The sequence below is a fragment of the Aedes albopictus genome, chromosome 1, assembly GCF_035046485.1.
Source record: "Aedes albopictus strain Foshan chromosome 1, AalbF5, whole genome shotgun sequence".
NCBI classification, from domain to species: domain Eukaryota; kingdom Metazoa; phylum Arthropoda; class Insecta; order Diptera; family Culicidae; genus Aedes; species Aedes albopictus.
In genome coordinates, this window is record NC_085136.1 from 23,764,506 (window position 1) to 23,784,966 (window position 20,461).

The 20,461-nt window shown below is 37.3% G+C and overlaps 1 protein-coding gene across 6 annotated transcripts in view; it reads right to left on the reverse strand.

The window, feature by feature from the left end:
- The window catches only part of LOC109424776 (eye-specific diacylglycerol kinase), a 596,032-nt gene that overhangs the window by 144,970 nt on the left and 430,601 nt on the right, over positions 1-20,461 (reverse strand). For 4 of the 6 annotated variants that reach the window (XM_062844213.1, XM_062844212.1, XM_062844211.1 and 1 more), the window contains one exon: positions 8,730-8,868. In XM_062844213.1, coding sequence (XP_062700197.1) covers positions 8,730-8,868 — 139 coding nt within the window. Of the gene's footprint in view, positions 1-8,729; positions 8,869-10,840; positions 11,362-20,461 lie in introns of all 6 variants that reach the window. The other 2 variants (XM_062844214.1, XM_029855229.2) reach the window with 1 other exon arrangement.

A 20,461-nucleotide genomic window follows, 5' to 3' on the forward strand; every position in this document is an offset into this window, starting at 1 on the left:
TGGAAAATCGAAGAAATTTCCGCTAAAAATTCAAAGGAATTTCCTCTGGAAATTCGAAGGAATTTCCTCTGGAAATTCGAAGAAATTTATTCTGGGAATTCGAAGGAATTTCCTCTGGAAAATCGAAGGAATTTAATCTGGAAACTCGAAGGAATTTCCTCTGGAAATTCGAATGAATTTCCTCTGGAAATTCGAAGGAATTTCCTCTGGAAATTCGAAGGAATTTCCTCTGGAAATTCGAAGGAATTTCCTCTGGAAATTCGAAGGAATTTCCTCTGGAAATTCGAAGGAATTTCCTCTGGAAATTCGAAGGAATTTCCTCTGGAAATTCGAAGGAATTTCCTCTGGAAATTCGAAGGAATTTCCTCTGGAAATTCGAAGGAATTTCCTCTGGAAATTCGAAGGAATTTCCTCTGGAAATTCGAAGGAATTTCCTCTGGAAATTCGAAGGAATTTCCTCTGGAAATTCGAAGGAATTTCCTCTGGAAATTCGAAGGAATTTCCTCTGGAAATTCGAAGGAATTTCCTCTGGAAATTCGAAGGAATTTCCTCTGGAAATTCGAAGGAATTTCCTCTGGAAATTCGAAGGAATTTCCTCTGGAAATTCGAAAGAATTTCCTCTGGAAATTCGAAAGAATTTCCTCTGGAAATTCGAAAGAATTTCCTCTGGAAATTCGAAAGAATTTCCTCTGGAAATTCGAAAGAATTTCCTCTGGAAATTCGAAAGAATTTCCTCTGGAAATTCGAAAAAATTTCCTCTGGAAATTCGAAAGAATTCCTCTGGAAATTCGAAAGAATTTCCTCTGGAAATTCGAAAGAATTTCCTCTGGAAATTCGAAAGAATTTCCTCTGGAAATTCGAAAAAATTTCCTCTGGAAATTCGAAAAAATTTCCTCTGGAAATTCGAAAGAATTTCCTCTGGAAATTCGAAAAAATTTCCTCTGGAAATTCGAAAGAATATCCTCTGGAAATTCGAAAGAATTTCCTCTGGAAATTCGAAAGAATATCCTCTGGAAATTCGAAAGAATTTCCTCTAGAAATTCGAAAGAATTTCCTCTAGAAATTCGAAAGAATTTCCTCTGGAAATTCGAATGAATTTCCTCTGGAAATTCGAAAGAATTTCCTCTGGAAATTCGAAAGAATTTCCTCTGGAAATTCGAAAGAATTTCCTCTGGAAATTCGAAAGAATTTCCTCTGGACATTCGAAAGAATTTCCTCTGGAAATTCGAAAGAATTTCCTCTGGAAATTCGAAAGAATTTCCTCTGGAAATTCGAAAGAATTTCCTCTGGAAATTCGAAAGAATTTTCTCTGGAAATTCGAAAGAATTTCCTCTGGAAATTCGAAAGAATTTCCTCTGGAAATTCGAAAGAATTTCCTCTGGAAATTCGAAAGAATTTCCTCTGGAAATTCGAAAGAATTTCCTCTGGAAATTCGAAAGAATTTCCTCTGGAAATTCGAAAGAATTTCCTCTGGAAATTCGAAAGAATTTCCTCTGGAAATTCGAAAGAATTTCCTCTGGAAATTCGAAAGAATTTCCTCTGGAAATTCGAAAGAATTTCCTCTGGAAATTCGAAAGAATTTCCTCTGGAAATTCGAAAGAATTTCCTCTGGAAATTCGAAAGAATTTCCTCCGGAAATTCGAAAGAATTTCCTCCGGAAATTCGAAGGAATTTCCTCCGGAAATTCGAAAGAATTTCCTCCGGAAATTCGAAAGAATTTCCTCCGGAAATTCGAAAGAATTTCCTCCGGAAATTCGAAAGAATTTCCTCCGGAAATTCGAAAGAATTTTCTCCGGAAATTCGAAAGAATTTCCTCCGGAAATTCGAAAGAATTTCCTCCGGAAATTCGAAAGAATTTCCTCCGGAAATTCGAAAGAATTTCCTCCGGAAATTCGAAAGAATTTCCTCCGGAAATTCGAAAGAATTTCCTCCGGAAATTCGAAAGAATTTCCTCCGGAAATTCGAAAGAATTTCCTCCGGAAATTCGAAAGAATTTCCTCCGGAAATTCGAAAGAATTTCCTCCGGAAATTCGAAAGAATTTCCTCCGGAAATTCGAAAGAATTTCCTCCGGAAATTCGAAAGAATTTCCTCCGGAAATTCGAAAGAATTTCCTCCGGAAATTCAAAAGAATTTCCTCCGGAAATTCGAAAGAATTTCCTCCGGAAATTCGAAAGAATTTCCTCCGGATATTCGAAAGAATTTCCTCCGGATATTCTAAAGAATTTCCTCCGGAAATTCGAAAAACTTTCCTCCGGAAATTCGAAAGAATTTCCTCCGGAAATTCGAAAGAAATTCGGAAATCCGAAAGAATTTCCTCCGGAAATTCGAAAGAAGTTCCTCCGGAAATTCGAAAGAAGTTCCTCCGGAAATTCGAAAAAAATTTCTCCGGAAATTCGAAAGAATTTCCTCCGGAAATTCATAAGAATTTCCTCTGGAAATTCGAAAGAGTTTCCTCTGGAAATTTGAAAGGGTTTCCTTTGGAAATTCGAAAGAGTTTCCTTTGGAAATTCGAAAGAATTTCCTCTGGAAAATCAAAAAAAAAATCCTCTGGAAATTCAAGAAAAACTTTTCTGGAAATTCGAAAAAAATTCCTCTGGAAATTCGAAAAAATTTCCTCTGGAAATTCGAAAAAATTTCCTCTGGAAATTCGAAGCAATTTCCTCAGAAAATTCGAAAGAATTTCTTCTGGAAATTTGAATGATTTTTAAATTCTAAAATATCTCGAAAGAACTTCCTCTAATAAAAATAAGAACTACATCCTAACGGGAATGATCTATTCTTCCTCTCCCCCTAATAATCACCGCACGACGACGCCACAATCCAATAAAATTGTGATAAACGGGACCAGAATAAATAGAATCAAGTGTGTCGATGACTTTTCGATACCACGCTCCAGTCCTTAGAGCTAGCTTTCACCCCCTAGCCCAGCCACCGCTAGCGTCTTGGACCTGTCCTGTACTTCCTCTCCGGAGTGGATCAAACCATCAAACGCTCCACCATATCGTGGGATGTGTAGTGGAATGTCTATTTGGCCTTTTCGATTTTTTTTCTTATTTCCGTATTTATTGCTGTGTGCCATCGAATATGGGAAAACGACTGTTGGATGTTGACATACCCTCCCCCAACCATCATAGTGACACATAAGAATAGATGAATTGTTGATTGAAGTGGAATCGTTGGCGGGAAGTTATGGGCGATGCATACGCTAAGCACACTTCCGGTACTGAACGCTTTTAATTTTTCCCGTTGAAAAGTTGTAAAAGTTTAAAATAACTAGGAGTGACTGTCATCTAATCCTGGCAACCCAAAATACTGGCTTTCGATTTTCAACAAGGATTTAGGAAGAAGGAAACAATTTCTTTTGGAAATTCGAATGAATTTCACACTGGAAATTCGAATGAATTTCCCACTGGAAATTCGAATGAATTTCCTCTGGTAATTCGAATAAATTTCCTCCTGGAAATTCAAATGAATTTCCTCCTGGAAATTCGAATGAATTTCCTCCTGGAAATTCGAATGAATTTCCTCCTGGAAATTCGAATGAATTTCCTCCTGGAAATTCGAATGAATTTCCTCCTGGAAATTCGAATGAATTTCCTCCTGGAAATTCGAATGAATTTCCTCCTGGAAATTCGAATGAATTTCCTCCTGGAAATTCGAATGAATTTCCTCCTGGAAATTCGAATGAATTTCCTCCTGGAAATTCGAATGAATTTCCTCCTGGAAATTCGAATGAATTTCCTCCTGGAAATTCGAATGAATTTCCTCCTGGAAATTCGAATGAATTTCCTCCTGGAAATTCGAATGAATTTCCTCCTGGAAATTCGAATGAATTTCCTCCTGGAAATTCGAATGAATTTCCTCCTGGAAATTCGAATGAATTTCCTCCTGGAAATCCGAATGAATTTCCTCCTGGAAATTCGAATGAATTTCCTCCTGGAAATTCGAATGAATTTCCTCCTGGAAATACGAATGAATTTTCTCCTGGAAATTCGAATGAATTTCCTCCTGGAAATTCGAATGAATTTCCTCTGGAAATTCGAATGAATTTCCTCTGGAAATTCGAATGAATTTCCTCTGGAAATTCGAATGAATTTCCTCTGGAAATTCGAATGAATTTCCTCTGGAAATTCGAATGAATTTCCTTTGGAAATTCGAATGAATTTCCTCTGGAAATTCGAATGAATTTCCTCTGGAAATTCGAATGAATTTCCTCTGGAAATTCGAATGAATTTCCTCTGGAAATTCAAATGAATTTCCTCTGGAAACTCGAATGAATTTCCTCTGGAAGTTCGAATGAATTTCCTCTGGAAATCCATATAAATGGAAGTAGCATTGATGACGAAGCAACACGTACTGTGCATGAATATGTCGTTCACACTCCTCCGAATCTTGACATCGACGTCAACGATGGTGACGACCGTCTACCATGACGTCTCCACTCGCCGTTCCGGATACAGGGAACGCATGAAGTAACGCACAAATTTGCATCCCACTTGTTTCCTCTTGCGATGATGGGCGGCCGTATTACGTGCGTACGTCGCGTCACCGACCGTAGGTTAGTCCTGCAAAACATCGTATCGTACCAGGAAGAGGGAATGTCAACACCAGATGTGTCTCGTCCTCTCGCTCCACGTGCATTGGGGAGTATTTTCCCGAGTAGAAATAAAACCAGCAAATCCGAAGCGAAATTATCACATTGTCACAGAATTTGCAACAAGATACTTGGTTTTCAAATTTTTCAAACCGAAAAACAGAAAGAGTTTGTTCAAGTTCATGCAAATTCGAAGAAAATGCGCTTTTCTTTATCAATATTGATACCATTTCACAGTTTTTTTTACTCGGGTTTACACTCTCAAGAAAAAACACCCTGGGCGTTTTTTACGAGTCAGCTCTCAGCCAGGCCACTAACAACCGTCATTACAACGCAACACGGTTTGATTGCACCTTCATGATTCTGTGATTTTTGGCGGAACGAGTTTTTGATTTGAATAATTTATCGATATGTGTTCCGGTTCCTGTCTCTGCTTGGGCCTTGAGGCCTAGCTGTAGAAGAGTACCTACTGGATGATGACTCGCAACATGTTTGTGGGAACCGCCAAAATGGGTCGAAATCAGGGCTGCTCAACGCACGGCAGTGTATATTTTCTTAGCAATCCCCATTAAGTTATCTAACTTTGCTGAAAAAATCATAACAATCGAACGAACCGTTTTTGCTGTGCAGCTTTTTGAATATTTTTCAACCATTTTCACATACACCCTTTTGAAAAGTTAGACGTGACTCTATATGAAGATTTGATAACGAAAAATGACGTTTTAGATGAAATTGAAAAACTGTGCAAAGTTTCAGATATTTTTGAAATGGTCGCTCAGGATCGACTTGCGTGCCTCCGTGGAATCCCTCTTCTATGAATTCAGGCATTCCTGCTCAACTTCAAGTCGGGCTTTCTGCCATGATTCCTCTTAGAATTATATCAGGTATTTTCTACGAGATACCTTCAGGAATAACTTCACGGGTTTCTACCGAGATTGCATTAGAAAATCCTTAAAGGATTCATTCAGAAATTCTAACCGGCGTTCCTTCAGGAATACCTGCTGAGATCACTTTACATCACTTTACACTGGCATTCTTTCAAAGATTCTTTCAAAGATCCTAGTGGAATTCTTTCAGGTGTACATCCATGATTCCTGTTGGTATTCCTTGAAAGACTCCTCTCGGGATTTCTTCTGTGATTATTTCATGGATTCTTGCCAAGCTTCCAGCGAATATCAGCTCTCATTATTACACCAGAAATGCATCCAAGAATCCCTTAAGGGATTTCTACCATGATTGATTTTGAAAGACTTGAAAGAATTCTTTCGAACCTTTAAGTCAGCATTCCTTTAGGGATAACTGCTGAAATTCCTTCAAAGATCACTTCCAGGATTTCATGAAGGACTCCTCTAGGGGTTCCTACAAAGATTGCTTCAGGGAGTCCACTTTGTATTCTGTCAAAAATACCTTTAGGGAATCTTGGAGGATTTTTTTAGATATTCGTTCCAGGATTCTTGCTGGAGTCCCTTCAAAGATTCATCCCGTTTTTTTTTACATTCTTCAAAGCATTTTTCCTATAATTCCTTACGGAATCTCGTCAATTGTTCTTTCAGAGCGTCCTGTCAAACTTTCACACGAGATTCCTTCCTTGCTTTCCTAAAGGATCCCATCAGGGATTCTTTACAAAATTTCTTTTGTGACTATCAAGGATTTATTCCGGGTTTACTACAGGGAAACTTCTTCCAGTGTAAGTTACAGCTTTTTAGAGTAAGAGAGTAAAAGAAAAATAAAGAAACAGTGATGAATAGGCTTTTATCCCATAATGTCATCATGAGTGTAGAATTAGCATTCAAGTTAAAATACACATTAATAAAAATGAAAAAAAAAACATAATGTCATGATAGTCATTTTCTTATTCTTCTTGAGTAGTTATCATGGTTTATTTTATTGGAAATTTGAATAATTATTGTGAGATACCTTGGGCGTTAATGGGTTAAAACACCAAGTCTAAGCAAAAACATCAATAGTTCAACATGGTAGTAGTAGCTCCTAGATCCAGGAAATCGTGGTCAAAAAAATTAAAAAATATCAATTTGAACAAACAATTGAAAAATCATTTTAAAAAAATGAAAGGTATATTTTTGTAGCAACCTCAGGAGCATCTGGAATCTCCCAGGAAAAAATTGGCATTTAATTAACATGTTAACAATGGCAATCCGTAAAATAAAAAAAAAATAAAAAAACGAAAAAAGAATATTTAAAATAATAGAAAATAAAAATAATATTTATAGGGACAAGCTCAGGAACATCTGGATTCGTCCATACACTATCAGCATGCAGTCAACATTATAACAACGGTAATTCTGATTAAAACTCAAAAGTTTAAATAAAAAAAAATTAAAAAAATAAAAAGAAAAAAAAATTAAAAAAAATTAAAAGTTTTAAAATAATAGAAACAAAAAAAGTGATTTTTGAAACTAGATCAGGAGTACCTTAATCCTCGAGGAATGTGAACATATTTTAACAACGGCAATCCCGATAAAAACTTAACGAAATTAAATTGAAAAAAATTTAAATAAAAATGTACATAAATGTAATTTGTTTACGGTAGTTTTGATAGAAACTTGAAAATTTAATTGAAGAAAATTAAATTTAAAAAAAGAGAGAAATGGAAAATAAAAAAATCTAATGAGCATCTGAATCCACCAAGAATATGAAAATGAGGAATTCAATAATCATTTGAGCAACGACATTCTTGGTAGATACGAAGCAAAGTTAAATTAACATAAATTAAAACTTAAAAATTACAACAGTTTAGAAAAAACTTAAATTTAGAAAAAAAAAAACAAAATCTATGTAAGTAAAATGAAAAACAAATGGAAATTTTAAGAGTAAACTAAAGAGCATCTGGAATTTTCCAGGAAAATGAAAATATGAGTTAACATTTCAACAACGGCAATCCTGATTAAAACCAAACAAAATTTAAAAGAAATAAAAATTTTAAAAAATTAAAAAAAACATATATTTTTCAACAAAAAAGTAGTAACAAATAAATAGGCTAACTTATGTAGCAGCCCATAAGCATCTAAAATCCTCCAGGAATATGTTATTATTAGTGTGAAGTCAAAATAAAAGAAACGGCAATTGCAAAAACTATACAAAAAAAATTGGAATATTAAAGAACAGAAAATAAAAGAAAAATAGAAAGCTCAAAAGCATCCGGAATCTTTGAAAAATCTGAAATAACAATTGTACAGTTCCAAAAGTTAAACTGAGCAACAAAAGAATCCAGTCCTACGAAAACTGGCAAAAACATAAATTACCAAAACCTTTTCTGAACTAGCCTTTCTACCGTAGGCAGTTTCATCTCGGTTACGATTCCAAGGAATCTTTAAGAATACTGACAGGAATTCCGAGTCTAAACAATCTTATGGGAACTACTCCATTTTTTTTAGAGAAACGTTCCTTCGACAAATTAATTTTCTTTCTTGACTGAGGAAGGAGCAGTCTTCTAAGCTAGTTTACCGATTACTCAATTTAAATGTTTGGCCCGCATCTCAAAACGTTGGACATGCCTGGCCCACATAAAGACACCTTCAAGTTCTGGGCTAATCGGGTCGTTTCTTCTGGGGCGGCAGCAAGAGTGGATTGCAAAGCGGAAGGTCGCGTGTAATATGTCAAGGGTGTAGGTGAATCGCCGAAATATCCAATATCCGACTACTGACTGTGAGATGGCGGAAAATAGCTTTCCCAAGGAATTATTCGAGCCTGACAGGAAAACGAGGGTTTACATTTAAAAGGAAACATGGAGCACGGAATTTGACGGAGTGTGACGTTACTCTTTGCTATGGTTATTCGGTTGAAGTTCACGCGAAGTTAATTTGGAAACGGGACACGGTTCGTTTTCCAACTGTGAACAGAATTTAACGGTTTGCTGGTGGAAAGCGGCCCGATTTGAAGCAAATTGTTGGAAATTTGGAGTTATTTGAGGTTCGATCAAGAATAACAGTCTATGTAGATGTGATTTGGTTAAAGAGTTAAATAAACTCTAAAGATAAACTTCAACCACAGATTAAGTTAAAACGTAATCAACTGGAAAGAAATACTAACACTCTCGAAGACAACACTGATCACCAAATCCAAACTACTTATCCGAAAAAATAACCTTCAATTTACCTCTCCACATCCACTTACCGAGCAGTCGTTGTCCCCGACGTAGCAGCAGTCACCGGACACCGACGTCGGCACCCACAGATGGTCCCCGGACACGGCATTCTCGCTCCAATCGGGCGTACAGCGGATCTGTCTCCCGTGGGTATCGGCACTGGGTTTCCTAGAAAGAAAAAAAAACGTAAAAAAAAACAAAAACATCAACCATCAACCAGCATCAAGAGAAATGGTATTCATAAAATCAGACATCACAAAAACGGAACGACGACCCGGCGAACGGGGCTTTTCTGCAAATGAGCTCGCTCATAATGGGAACTTATTAGTCCCCGGTGAAAGGCCAGGCAGGAAATGTAAGCGCCATTTCGGGGGTAAAAGATTTTCCGAACAGGAAAATGTGGACCATGCCATGTCAAAAATGCCAAAACAAATTATAATATTTAACAAATTTATAAAACTAGTAAAATTAATAAAATTAATAGAATTAAGAAAATTTAGAAAGTTTAGAAAATTTAGAAAATTTAGAAAATTTAGAAAATTTAGAAAATTTAGAAAATTTAGAAAATTTAGAAAATTTAGAAAATTTAGAAAATTTAGAAAATTTAGAAAATTTAGAAAATTTAGAAAATTTAGAAAATTTAGAAAATTTAGAAAATTTAGAAAATTTAAAAAATTTAGAAAATTTAGAAAATTTAGAAAATTTAGAAAATTTAGAAAATTTAGAAAATTAAGAAAATTTAGAAAATTTAGAAAATTTAGAAAATTTAGAAAATTTAGAAAATTTAGAAAATTTAGAAAATTTAGAAAATTTAGAAAATTTAGAAAATTTAGAAAATTTAGAAAATTTAGAAAATTTAGAAAATTTAGAAAATTTAGAAAATTTAGAAAATTTAGAAAATTTAGAAAATTTAGAAAATTTAGAAAATTTAGAAAATTTAGAAAATTTAGAAAATTTAGAAAATTTAGAAAATTTAGAAAATTTAGAAAATTTAGAAAATTTAGAAAATTTAGAAAATTTAGAAAATTTAGAAAATTTAGAAAATTTAGAAAATTTAGAAAATTTAGAAAATTTAGAAAATTTAGAAAATTTAGAAAATTTAAAAAATTTAGAAAATTTAGAAAATTTAGAAAATTTAGAAAATTTAGAAAATTTAGAAAATTTAGAAAATTTAGAAAATTTAGAAAATTTAGAAAATTTAGAAAATTTAGAAAATTTAGAAAATTTAGAAAATTTAGAAAATTTAGAAAATTTAGAAAATTTAGAAAATTTAGAAAATTTAGAAAATTTAGAAAATTTAGAAAATTTAGAAAATTTAGAAAATTTAGAAAATTTAGAAAATTTAGAAAATTTAGAAAATTTAGAAAATTTAGAAAATTTAGAAAATTTAGAAAATTTAGAAAATTTAGAAAATTTAGAAAATTTAGAAAATTTAGAAAATTTAGAAAATTTAGAAAATTTAGAAAATTTAGAAAATTTAGAAAATTTAGAAAATTTAGAAAATTTAGAAAATTTAGAAAATTTAGAAAATTTAGAAAATTTAGAAAATTTAGAAAATTTAGAAAATTTAGAAAATTTAGAAAATTTAGAAAATTTAGAAAATTTAGAAAATTTAGAAAATTTAGAAAATTTAGAAAATTTTGAAAATTTTGAAAATTTTGAAAATTTTGAAAATTTTGAAAATTTTGAAAATTTTGAAAATTTTGAAAATTTAGAAAAGTTAGAAAAGTTAGAAAATTTTGAAAATTTTGAAAATTTTAAAAATTTTGAAAATTTTGAAAATTTTGAAAATTTAGAAAGTTTAGAAAATTTAGGCAACTTTTGAATTTTTCAAAATTTTAACAATTTTAATCTTTAAAATTATTGATTTTTTTTAAATTTACATCAAGTTGAATTTACATAATGATGAATTTTGGCATTTAGAAACAAGTCGAAGCCACGAAGCAAATTGTGTATTCTAGAGGTGCTTGAAATACCTTCCCCCTCCATACAAGGCTTAAATTTACGGCTGAAAAATTTACGACTCCATAAATTCCGATTACGTACAACGTAGCTGAGCGAGTTCCGGGCGTAAGTTTTGGCTGCGTTTCTGCGTCGAGCGGAAATTATATCCCTGTATAATTCACCCCTGAAATTGTACCTGAATTTATACGGCAGCAAGGACCGGTCCCGATAGCGAATGGCCTTCCGCCGTCCCGGCCAACCACGGCTAAGCCGTCGTTGGTGTTGCGGGGCGTACGGTCCGGAACTCCCGTTGGCGAACAGCGGAGCGGACAGACTTCGTCCGTAATGCCGCAGCGTCCGTCCTCGGACCAGACTGGAACTTAACCCCGAAGTCGAAGACGGGTGGTGCGATGTTTTCTGATCCACCACCGAAGGTGGCGGTGGTGGTGGAATCGGACAGCTACAAGTCCTCCGATATACGCGAGCACTACACACGGGACGATGGCGAACACTGGACGTGGAACATTTTCGCCGAACGAGGCAACTCCCAACTACACTGACGGAACACGCTTTGGCCACCATGGCGGGCCAACCGGTTCGGCGGCGACGTTTTTGCGATGATTTTTTCGTGGCACTTCGCGACGAGAACAGCGACCCATAACAGGGCAGGCAGAGGCGGGCTGCCGACGCGTTGATTATCACCATGATGCAGCGTTACTAGGATATGGATAGTTTCATGTGAATAAAAAAAACATCCCATGGGTGCAACACTGAACTCCTGGAGGAGTCTGAAAGAACTCGATTACGAAAGATATAGAGTATGATACAACGAACAGTCAACTTTTACGTCGATAAACACACTTATACTCGAACACCATGGGACACTGTGAGACACTCGAGAATAGGATTATCAACTCAAGCTAAATGTCCCTAAAAGCAGTAAACCACCTCGGTTTATTCAAATTGGGCGGCGATCGTTTACGTATCTTTGCCTGAATAACTGGGACATCCGTTAACGATTTTGTAATTTTACATGCTATGAGACACCCATGGTGCATTTATTGGGACTCGCACTGAAACTCTTGAAGACACCAGTAAGCACTCCCCATAGATGCCGCCCAGCAGAATTTTCACCGGACCTTGGAAGGTTGTTACCCAGACTCATGCAGAGTTGGTTTCCTTCAGAGTTCTAACTGGATTGACGGTAGAGACTAGAATTAAATCATTATCGAGTGTCCCAAGCTTTCTATTGAAGCACTTACGGGTGTCCCACCCAATAAGGTACAGATTGTTGGACTCTGTATGAATTTAGACGTTTCTTCACAAATCTGTTTTCGGAAGTTTCTGCTTGGCAAAATTCATACAGAATCTAACAATTTTCCCTTTAGTGAGACACCCGTAAGTGCTTCGAAGGAAAACGAAGGAGTTTTGAGATTCGTGGGAATCTGGGACAGATTCGTGTCGAATTTAGGACAGATTCGTCTCAAATCTGGGACAGATTCGTCTCGAATCTGGGACAGATTCATCTCGAATCTGGGACAGATTCGTCTCGAATCTGGGACAGATTCATCTCGAATCTGAAATAGATTCGTCTCGAATCTGAAACAGATTCGTCTCGAATCTGGGACAAATTCGTCTCGAATCTGGGACCGATTCGCCTCGAATCTGGGACCGATTCGCCTCGAATCTGGGACAGATTCGCCTCGAATCTGGGACAGACTTGTCTTGAATCTGGGACAGATTCTGGTTCTAATCTGGGACAGATTCGTTTCAAATCTGGGACAGATTCGTCTCGAATCTGGGATAGATTCGTCTCGAATCTGTGACAGATTCGTCTCGAATATGGGACAGATTCGTTTCGAATCTGGAACAGATTCGTCTCAAATCTGGGACAGATTCGTCTCGAATCTGGGACAGATTCGTCTCGATTCTGGGACAGATTCGTCACGGATCTGGGACAGATTCGTCTCGAATCTGTGACAGTTCCGTTTCGAATCTGTGACAGATTCGTTTCGAATCTGTGACAGATTAGTTTCGAATCTGGGACAGATTCGTCTCGAATCTGGGACAGATTCGTCTCGAATCTGGGACAGATTCGTCTCGAATCTGGGACAGATTCGTCTCGAAGCTGGGACAGATTCGTCTCGAATCTGCGACAGATTCGTCTCGAATCTGAGACAGATTCGTCTCGAATCTGAGACAGATTCGTCTCGAATCTGAGACAGATTCGTCTCGAATCTGAGACAGATTCGTCTCGAATCTGCGACAGATTCGTCTCGAATCTGCGACAGATTCGTCTCGAATCTGAGACAGATTCGTCTCGAATCTGAGACAGATTCGTCTCGAATCTGAGACAGATTCGTTTCGAATCTGAGACAGATTCGTCTCGAATCTGAGACAGATTCGTCTCGAATCTGAGACAGATTCGTCTCGAATCTGGAACCGATTCGTCTCGAATCTGGGACAGATTCGTCTCGAAGCTGGGACAGATTCGTCTCGAAGCTGGGACAGATTCGTCTCGAATCTGGGACAGATTCGTCTCGTATCTGGGACAGATTCGTCTCGAATCTGGGACAGATTCGTCTCGAATCTGGGACAGATTCGTTTCGAATCTGGGACAGATTCGTTTCGAATCTGGGACAGATTCGTTTCGAATCTGGGACAGATTCGTTTCGATTCTGGGTCAGATTCGTCTCGAATCTGGGTCAGATTCGTCTCGAATCTGGGTCAGATTCGTCTCGAATCTGGGACAGATTCGTCTCGAATCTGGGACAGATTCGTCTCGAATCTGGGACAGATTCGTCTCGAATCTGGGACAGATTCGTCTCGAATCTGGGACAGATTCGTCTCGAATCTGGGACAGATTCGTCTCGAATCTGGGACAGATTCGTCTCGAATCTGGGACAGATTCGTCTCGAATCTGGGACAGATTCGTCTCGAATCTGGGACAGATTCGTCTCGAATCTGGGACAGATTCGTCTCGAATCTGGGACAGATTCGTCTCGAATCTGGGACAGATTCGTCTCGAATCTGGGACAGATTCGTCTCGAATCTGGGACAGATTCGTCTCGAATCTAGGACAGATTTGTCTCGAATCTGGGACAGATTCGTCTCGAATCTGGGACAGATTCGTCTCGAATCTGGGACAGATTCGTCTCGAATCTGGGACAGATTCGTCTCGAATCTGAGACAGATTCGTCTCGAATCTGGGACAGATTCGCCTCGATTCTGGGACAGATTCGCCTCGAATCTGGAACAGATTCGTCTCGAATCTGGAACAGATTCGTCTCGAATCTGGAACAGATTCGTCTCGAATCTGGAACAGATTCGTCTCGAATCTGGGACAGATTCGTCTCGAATCTGGGGCAGATTCGTCTCGAATCTGGGACAGATTCGTCGCGAATGTGGGACAGATTCGACTCGAATCTGGGACAGATTCGACTCGAATCTGGAACCGATTCGTCTCGAATCTGGGACAGATTCGTCTCGAAGCTGGGACAGATTCGTCTCGAAGCTGGGACAGATTCGTCTCGAATCTGGGACAGATTCGTCTCGTATCTGGAACAGATTCGTCTCGAATCTGGGACAGATTCGTTTCGAATCTGGGACAGATTCGTTTCGAATCTGGGACAGATTCGTTTCGATTCTGGGACAGATTCGTCTCGATTCTGGGACAGATTCGCCTCGAATCTGGAACAGATTCGTCTCGGATCTGGGACAGATTCGTCTCGAATCTGAGACAGATTCGTCTCGGATCTGGGACAGATTCGTCTCGTTGTGTGTTGGATTCTGTATGAATTTAGATGTTTCTTCACAAATCTGTTTCCGGAACTTTCAGCTTGGCGAAATTCATACAGAATCAAACAATCTTCCCATTAGTGAGACACCCGTAATTGCTTCAAAGGAAAACGAAGGCGTTTTGAGATTCGAGGGACATGCGTCAATTCAACATTGAACAAACAAAACTAGTTTTCATGTTTTAATGATTTCTAGCTAAGTTTCAGTTCAATATCGTCTATGGACTACTCTTAACTAGATCCAATAATTTACGAAGTGAAATTGTAGTGAGTAATGTCATCACTTACCACATAATGAGACACCCAATTGAAATGCAAACCAATTTCCAACAGAATCATAGCCAACTTCATGGAGGTTCCTAATAATTTCTACAAAGTATTGTCCAGATTTGACTAGATATCACAGCGCAACATTTTTTGAATTCCTCTGGAAATTGCTCCAAGAATGTCTACAAGACTTCCTCTAGAAATTTCTTCGAGAGTCCCTCCAAAAAACCTTCACAGTTACTTTGAAAAGTTCTTCAAAGATTGTTACATGCCAACTTTTCTGGTTCTGTATAAATGTATAAAGAATTCCACGAAAAAAATGTATTGAGAAACTTATTGGAAAAAAAATCCAGGAACGTGGTAAAAATCTTAATTTGCTGGAATTTTCCACAGATATTCGTCTAGAATTTTTCTCAGAGGTTTATTGGAGATTTTTTAAGGATTTTCGAATTATCTCTTCGATTTCGCCATGAATATTCTTTTGCGAATTTTGCGATGTATTTTTCTAACGGAGCCAAGAGTTTCTGTGCCAATTATTAAATGTTTTCATTCTAAAATGTCTAGATTTTTGATGTCTGAAATTTTTTTTTAAGAAATTGAACAAAAAAAAACTTTAAGAATTTCTAAGAAATTTTATTAATTAATTTCTGCATATTTCCTGCATGAAATGTTCAATAATTTCTTTTAGAAGCCAACTTTTCTAGCGCCCAGAAATTGTCCAGAATTTTTCAACAATTTTGCCATGGATCTTTTCAGAACATTCTCCAAAAGTTCTTCCCAAATTCTTCATGATTTTCGACAAGAATTAGTTTTTCGAAACATTTTCAAAGAATACTCAATAATTTTAAAGGATTTCCTCAGAAATTATTGTGGAGATGTGTTCTGGAGTTTATTCAGAGCTCCTGCACTCCTGGAAGTCCTGGAGCAGTCGCTGAAGAAAGTTGTGGAGGAATTTCAGAAGAAATTTCTGGATAATAGTTCAAGGACATTCTGAAGACATCCGAGAAGGAACTCTTGAAGTAATCTCTGAAAAAAAAAACCTTTTGAAATCCCTGTAGGAACATTTAAAAAACCGAGGAATCAATTCTACTCGATCCCTATGGGACACTGTGAGACACCCGAGAATATTATTAACAGGTGATACTCAATGCCTCTGAAAGAGATAAACCACCTCGTTGGTATATTGCAATAATGCGTAATCTATTTTTTGCCTGAAAAACTGGGACACTCGACAACGATATTATAATTTGCCATGCTGTGAGATGCCCGTGGTGCACTAATTGGAACCCCCATAGAAACTCCCGGAAGTAATCGGTAAGCGCTTCCCACAGATGTACCCCCCCCCCCCATCCAGAGTCTTGGCTGGACTCCTGTAGATTATTGACCAGATTTTGGTTGACGTCCTTCAAAAGTTTGACAGGATTGACGGTAGAGTCTTGACCAGACTCCGGCTGCACCTTGTGCATATACTGAAAGTTGTCCACATTCTTGCATAGTCCCGACCAGACTGCGTCAAAAGCTTGACTTAAGTCCTGGAAGGTCTAAACCAGATGGCGACCGAATCATGATTAAACTCCTGCAGATTCTTGACAAGATTTCTGCGAAATCGTGATACAATTCCAACATAATTTTATCCAGATTCTTACAGAATTTCGGCCGAAATCCATACTCTAGACTGTAGATCTAGCTTCCAGGAAAGCTGAGTCTTCACTAGAGTTGCCCAAAGAGTAACTTTTAACTAGAACGGATTGCCGTTGGCCAATAGTAAATCATTTCCGAGTGTCCCACGAATCTCAAAACTCGTTTGCTTTCTATTGAAGCATTTACGGGTGTCCCAATTAAGGGCAGATTGTTGGATTCTGTGTGAATTTGGCTAGGTTTCTTCACAAATGGGTTTCTGGAATTTTCTGCTTGACAATATTCATACAGAATCTGACAGTCTTCCCGATAGTGAGACACCTGTAAGTGTTTCAAGGGAAATTGAACAAGTTTTGAGATTCGTGGGACATACGTTCATGATTTGACATCGGACAAACAAGACTTATTTCAATACCGTTAAAATGATCAACTTTTAACTGACTCCAATGATTTGCAAAGCAAAATTGTAGTAAGTAATGCCATCGTTTGTCACAGAATGAGACACCCAATAGAAATGTAAACTTATTTTCAACAAAGTCATGACCAACTTCTTGGAGGTTCTAGATATTTTGGCAACATTTTTTTTGCAAAATGTTGTCTTGTAGATAACTAAAACTTTGACTAGAAGTCTGCAGAAATTTGAATGAATAGCAGCAGAAAATTCCTGAAAATAAACTTTGCCAGAGTTCTGCAGAATTCCCCGGATAAGTGTTTTCGACTGTCCCAGATGGGAGTATCCCATTGATGCACCCATTAGTACTTTAACTCCTTCGGGACAACTTTTTTCACCAACCTCGCCGCTGCAGAACACGTCAGCGAGGTGCAAATGACCCAACCGTCCAGAAAGGGTTAAGCGAATGAGTTTTCAGATTAGTGGGACATCCGCTAATGGTTTTACATTGGGCAAATGTGAGGATATGCAGCTGAGCCACAGCAATCGATGAAATGGACATCTTTTCACTACATTCAAAATCTTGATAAAATTCCTGCAAAATTTTAACCAAATTCCTGTCGAATTTTATTCAAGTTCCTGAAAATTATAGATTTTAAGACGATTTTTGTGGAATCAGTGGATGATGCAGATTTTTGACTGCCCCAGATAAAAGTAATCCATTGGGATAACCGTTAGTGCTTCAGGTGAACTCGAACGAGTTTTGAAATACGTGGGACACCCATTAATGATTTGACATAGAAGACTTTTAATTATATTTTAAGCATTACCTGCTGATCCTCTGTTCAATATTGTTCCAATGCACTACCGTTCGGTAGGTACAATGACTTGCGATGTATTATTATAGTTAAGGTTAAAAGGCTCTACAGATGAGGGAAAAAATATTATAGTTAAAGCAATCACTTGGAAGAAGATGGGACACCCGATGAAAAGAAGATGTTTCAAACCGTTATTGGTGAAACTTCCGATTCCAATAGTCGGTGTTGAATTCGCTTCCAATCGGCTGCGTTGTCCACCAGTAGTATTCTCGAGTTCAACCATTTCTCCAGGAGTTGCTTCTGAAACATTCATAGGATTTTTTTTTCAGTTTTTCATAGCATTTCTCTACCACATTTCTCCGAAATATTTTTTTTTAAATTCGATTCAAGCATTGCTGGGAAATTTTCAATTCCAGGAATATCTTCTAAGATTCCTTCATGACAATTAACCTAATTTCATCCAAAAATCCTTTAGGGAAATTTTTCAAAACTTTGTTCGGAAATTTCACACTTGATTTCTCTAAAAATATCGGCAAATTTTCAAGAAACTTTTTTTAAGAAATTTGTCAGTACTTTTTCTAAGAATCGTTTCTAAAACTTTTTCAAGAATTTCAAGAATTTCTTCGGGAATTTTGGGCAGCGATGTCTACTTAAATCCACAAACATAAAATTCAAGAATTCTGAAGTAAAATTATTCTAATATGTATTACGTTTAATGCATTCCTCAAAGATTCCACCAAGTTCAATTCTAGGGCCTAGATTTTTTTCCAAAATTATGCAATAATTTTGCCTAGGATCCCAATTCAGCAATTTCTTCAAACACTCCTTTCGAATTTTCTTATTGTTATCTTGAAGGAGCTTTTTGCCCTTCCAAGGATTCCTCGACTATTTTTAAAGGATTCCTTCAGAAGTTTTCCTCGGAATTCATTTCAAAATTCAAGCATGTATTTTTTAAGATTTCTCAAGAATCGCTTGGATTTTCTTCGCAAGTTATTTTTTAACGAGAAATTCAGTAATTTCCTTTAAGATTCCTGCAAAAAAATATTCCAATTGTTCTCCATGTCTTCTCCATTTTTTTTGTGAAACTAGAAAGTCTTCTCATCATAAATACCCAAAAAAGAATTCCACCTGGAATCATTTCAAGGGTTTCGGCAGCAAATCTGATTTCCTTCTTTTTAATCCCCGTTTTTCCGTTTTTTAATCCCCTCCTTTTTCCTTTTTATTAAATTCCTGTAAGATTTCTCAAAGATTTTATTCAAGATTTTTTCCATCAATATCTTAGAAAGTGCCACCAAAAAACTCTCGAAATTCCTTCAAAGATTTCCTACATGCCAAAGTTTCTGATTTCGATGAATTATATAAAGAATTCTCCAAACAAAATGTTTCAAGAAACTTATTGAAAAAAATCCTAAACTTATGTTTGGAAAAAATCCTATAACTGCAGGAATTTCTTTTAAATCTTTGGGGGCATTCTTGGAGAAATGGCTGGTGAAATTATGGCAAAATTCTAAATGGATCATTGGAGAAATCATCAGAATCCTCTCAGGATGCTCATCAGAATCCTCTCAGGATGCTCATCAGAATCCTCTCTGGATGCTCATCAGAATCCTCTCAGGATGCTCATCAGAATCCTCTCAGGATGCTCAGGATTATCATCAGAATCCTCTCAGGATGCTCATCAGAATCCTCTCAGGATGCTCATCAGAATCCTCTATGGATGCTCATCAGAATCCTCTCTGGATGCTCATCAGAATCCTCTCAGGATGCTCATCAGAATCCTCTCAGGATGCTCAGGATTATCATCAGAATCCTCTCAGGATGCTCATCAGAATCCTCTCAGGATGCTCATCAGAATCCTCTCAAGATTCTCATCAGAATCCTCTCAGGATTCTCATCAGAATCCTCTCAAGATTCTCATCAGAATCCTCTCAGGATTCTCATCAGAATCCTCTCAGGATTCTCACCAGAATCCTCTCAAGATTCTCATCAGAATCCTCTCAGGATTCTCATCAGAATCCTCGCAGGATTCTCATCAGAATCCTCGCAGGATTCTCATCAGAATTCTCTCAGGATTCTCATCAGAATCTTCTCAGGATTCTCATCAGAATCCTCTCAGGATTCTCATCAGAATCCTCTCAGGATTCTCACCAGAATCCTCTCAGGATTCTCACCAGAATCCTCTCAGGATTCTCATCAGAATCCTCTCAGGATGCTCATCAGAATCATCTCAGGATGTTCATCAGAATGCTCTCAGGATTCTCATCAGAACCATCTCAGGATGCTCATCAGAATCCTCTCAGGATTCTCACCAGAATCCTCTCAGGATTCTCATCAGAATCCTCGCAGGATTCTCATCAAAATACTCACAGAATTCTCATCAGAATCCTCTCAGGATTCTCATCAGAATTCTCTCAGGATTCTCATCAGAATCCCCTCAGGATTCTCATCAGAATCCTCTCAGGATTCTCATCAGAATCCTCTCAGGATGCTCATCAGAATCCTCTCAGGATTCTCACCAGAATCCTCTCAGGATTCTCACCAGAATCTTCTCAGGATTCTTCTCAGCTTTTAGAATGCTCATCAGAATCCTCTCAGGATTCTCACCAGAATCCTCTCAGGATTCTCATCAGAATCCTCTCAGGGTTCTCATCAGAATCCTCTCAGGATTCTCATCAGAATCCTCTCAGGATTCTCATCAGAATCCTCTCAGGATTCTCATCAGAATCCTCTCAGGATTCTCATCAGAATCCTCTCAGGATTCTCATCAGAATCCTCTCAGGATTCTCATCAGAATTCTCTCAGGATGCTCATCAGAATCCTCTCAGGATTCTCATCAGAATCCTCTCAGCATTCTCATCAGAATCCTCTCAGGATTCTCATCAGAATCCTCTCAGGATTCTCATCAG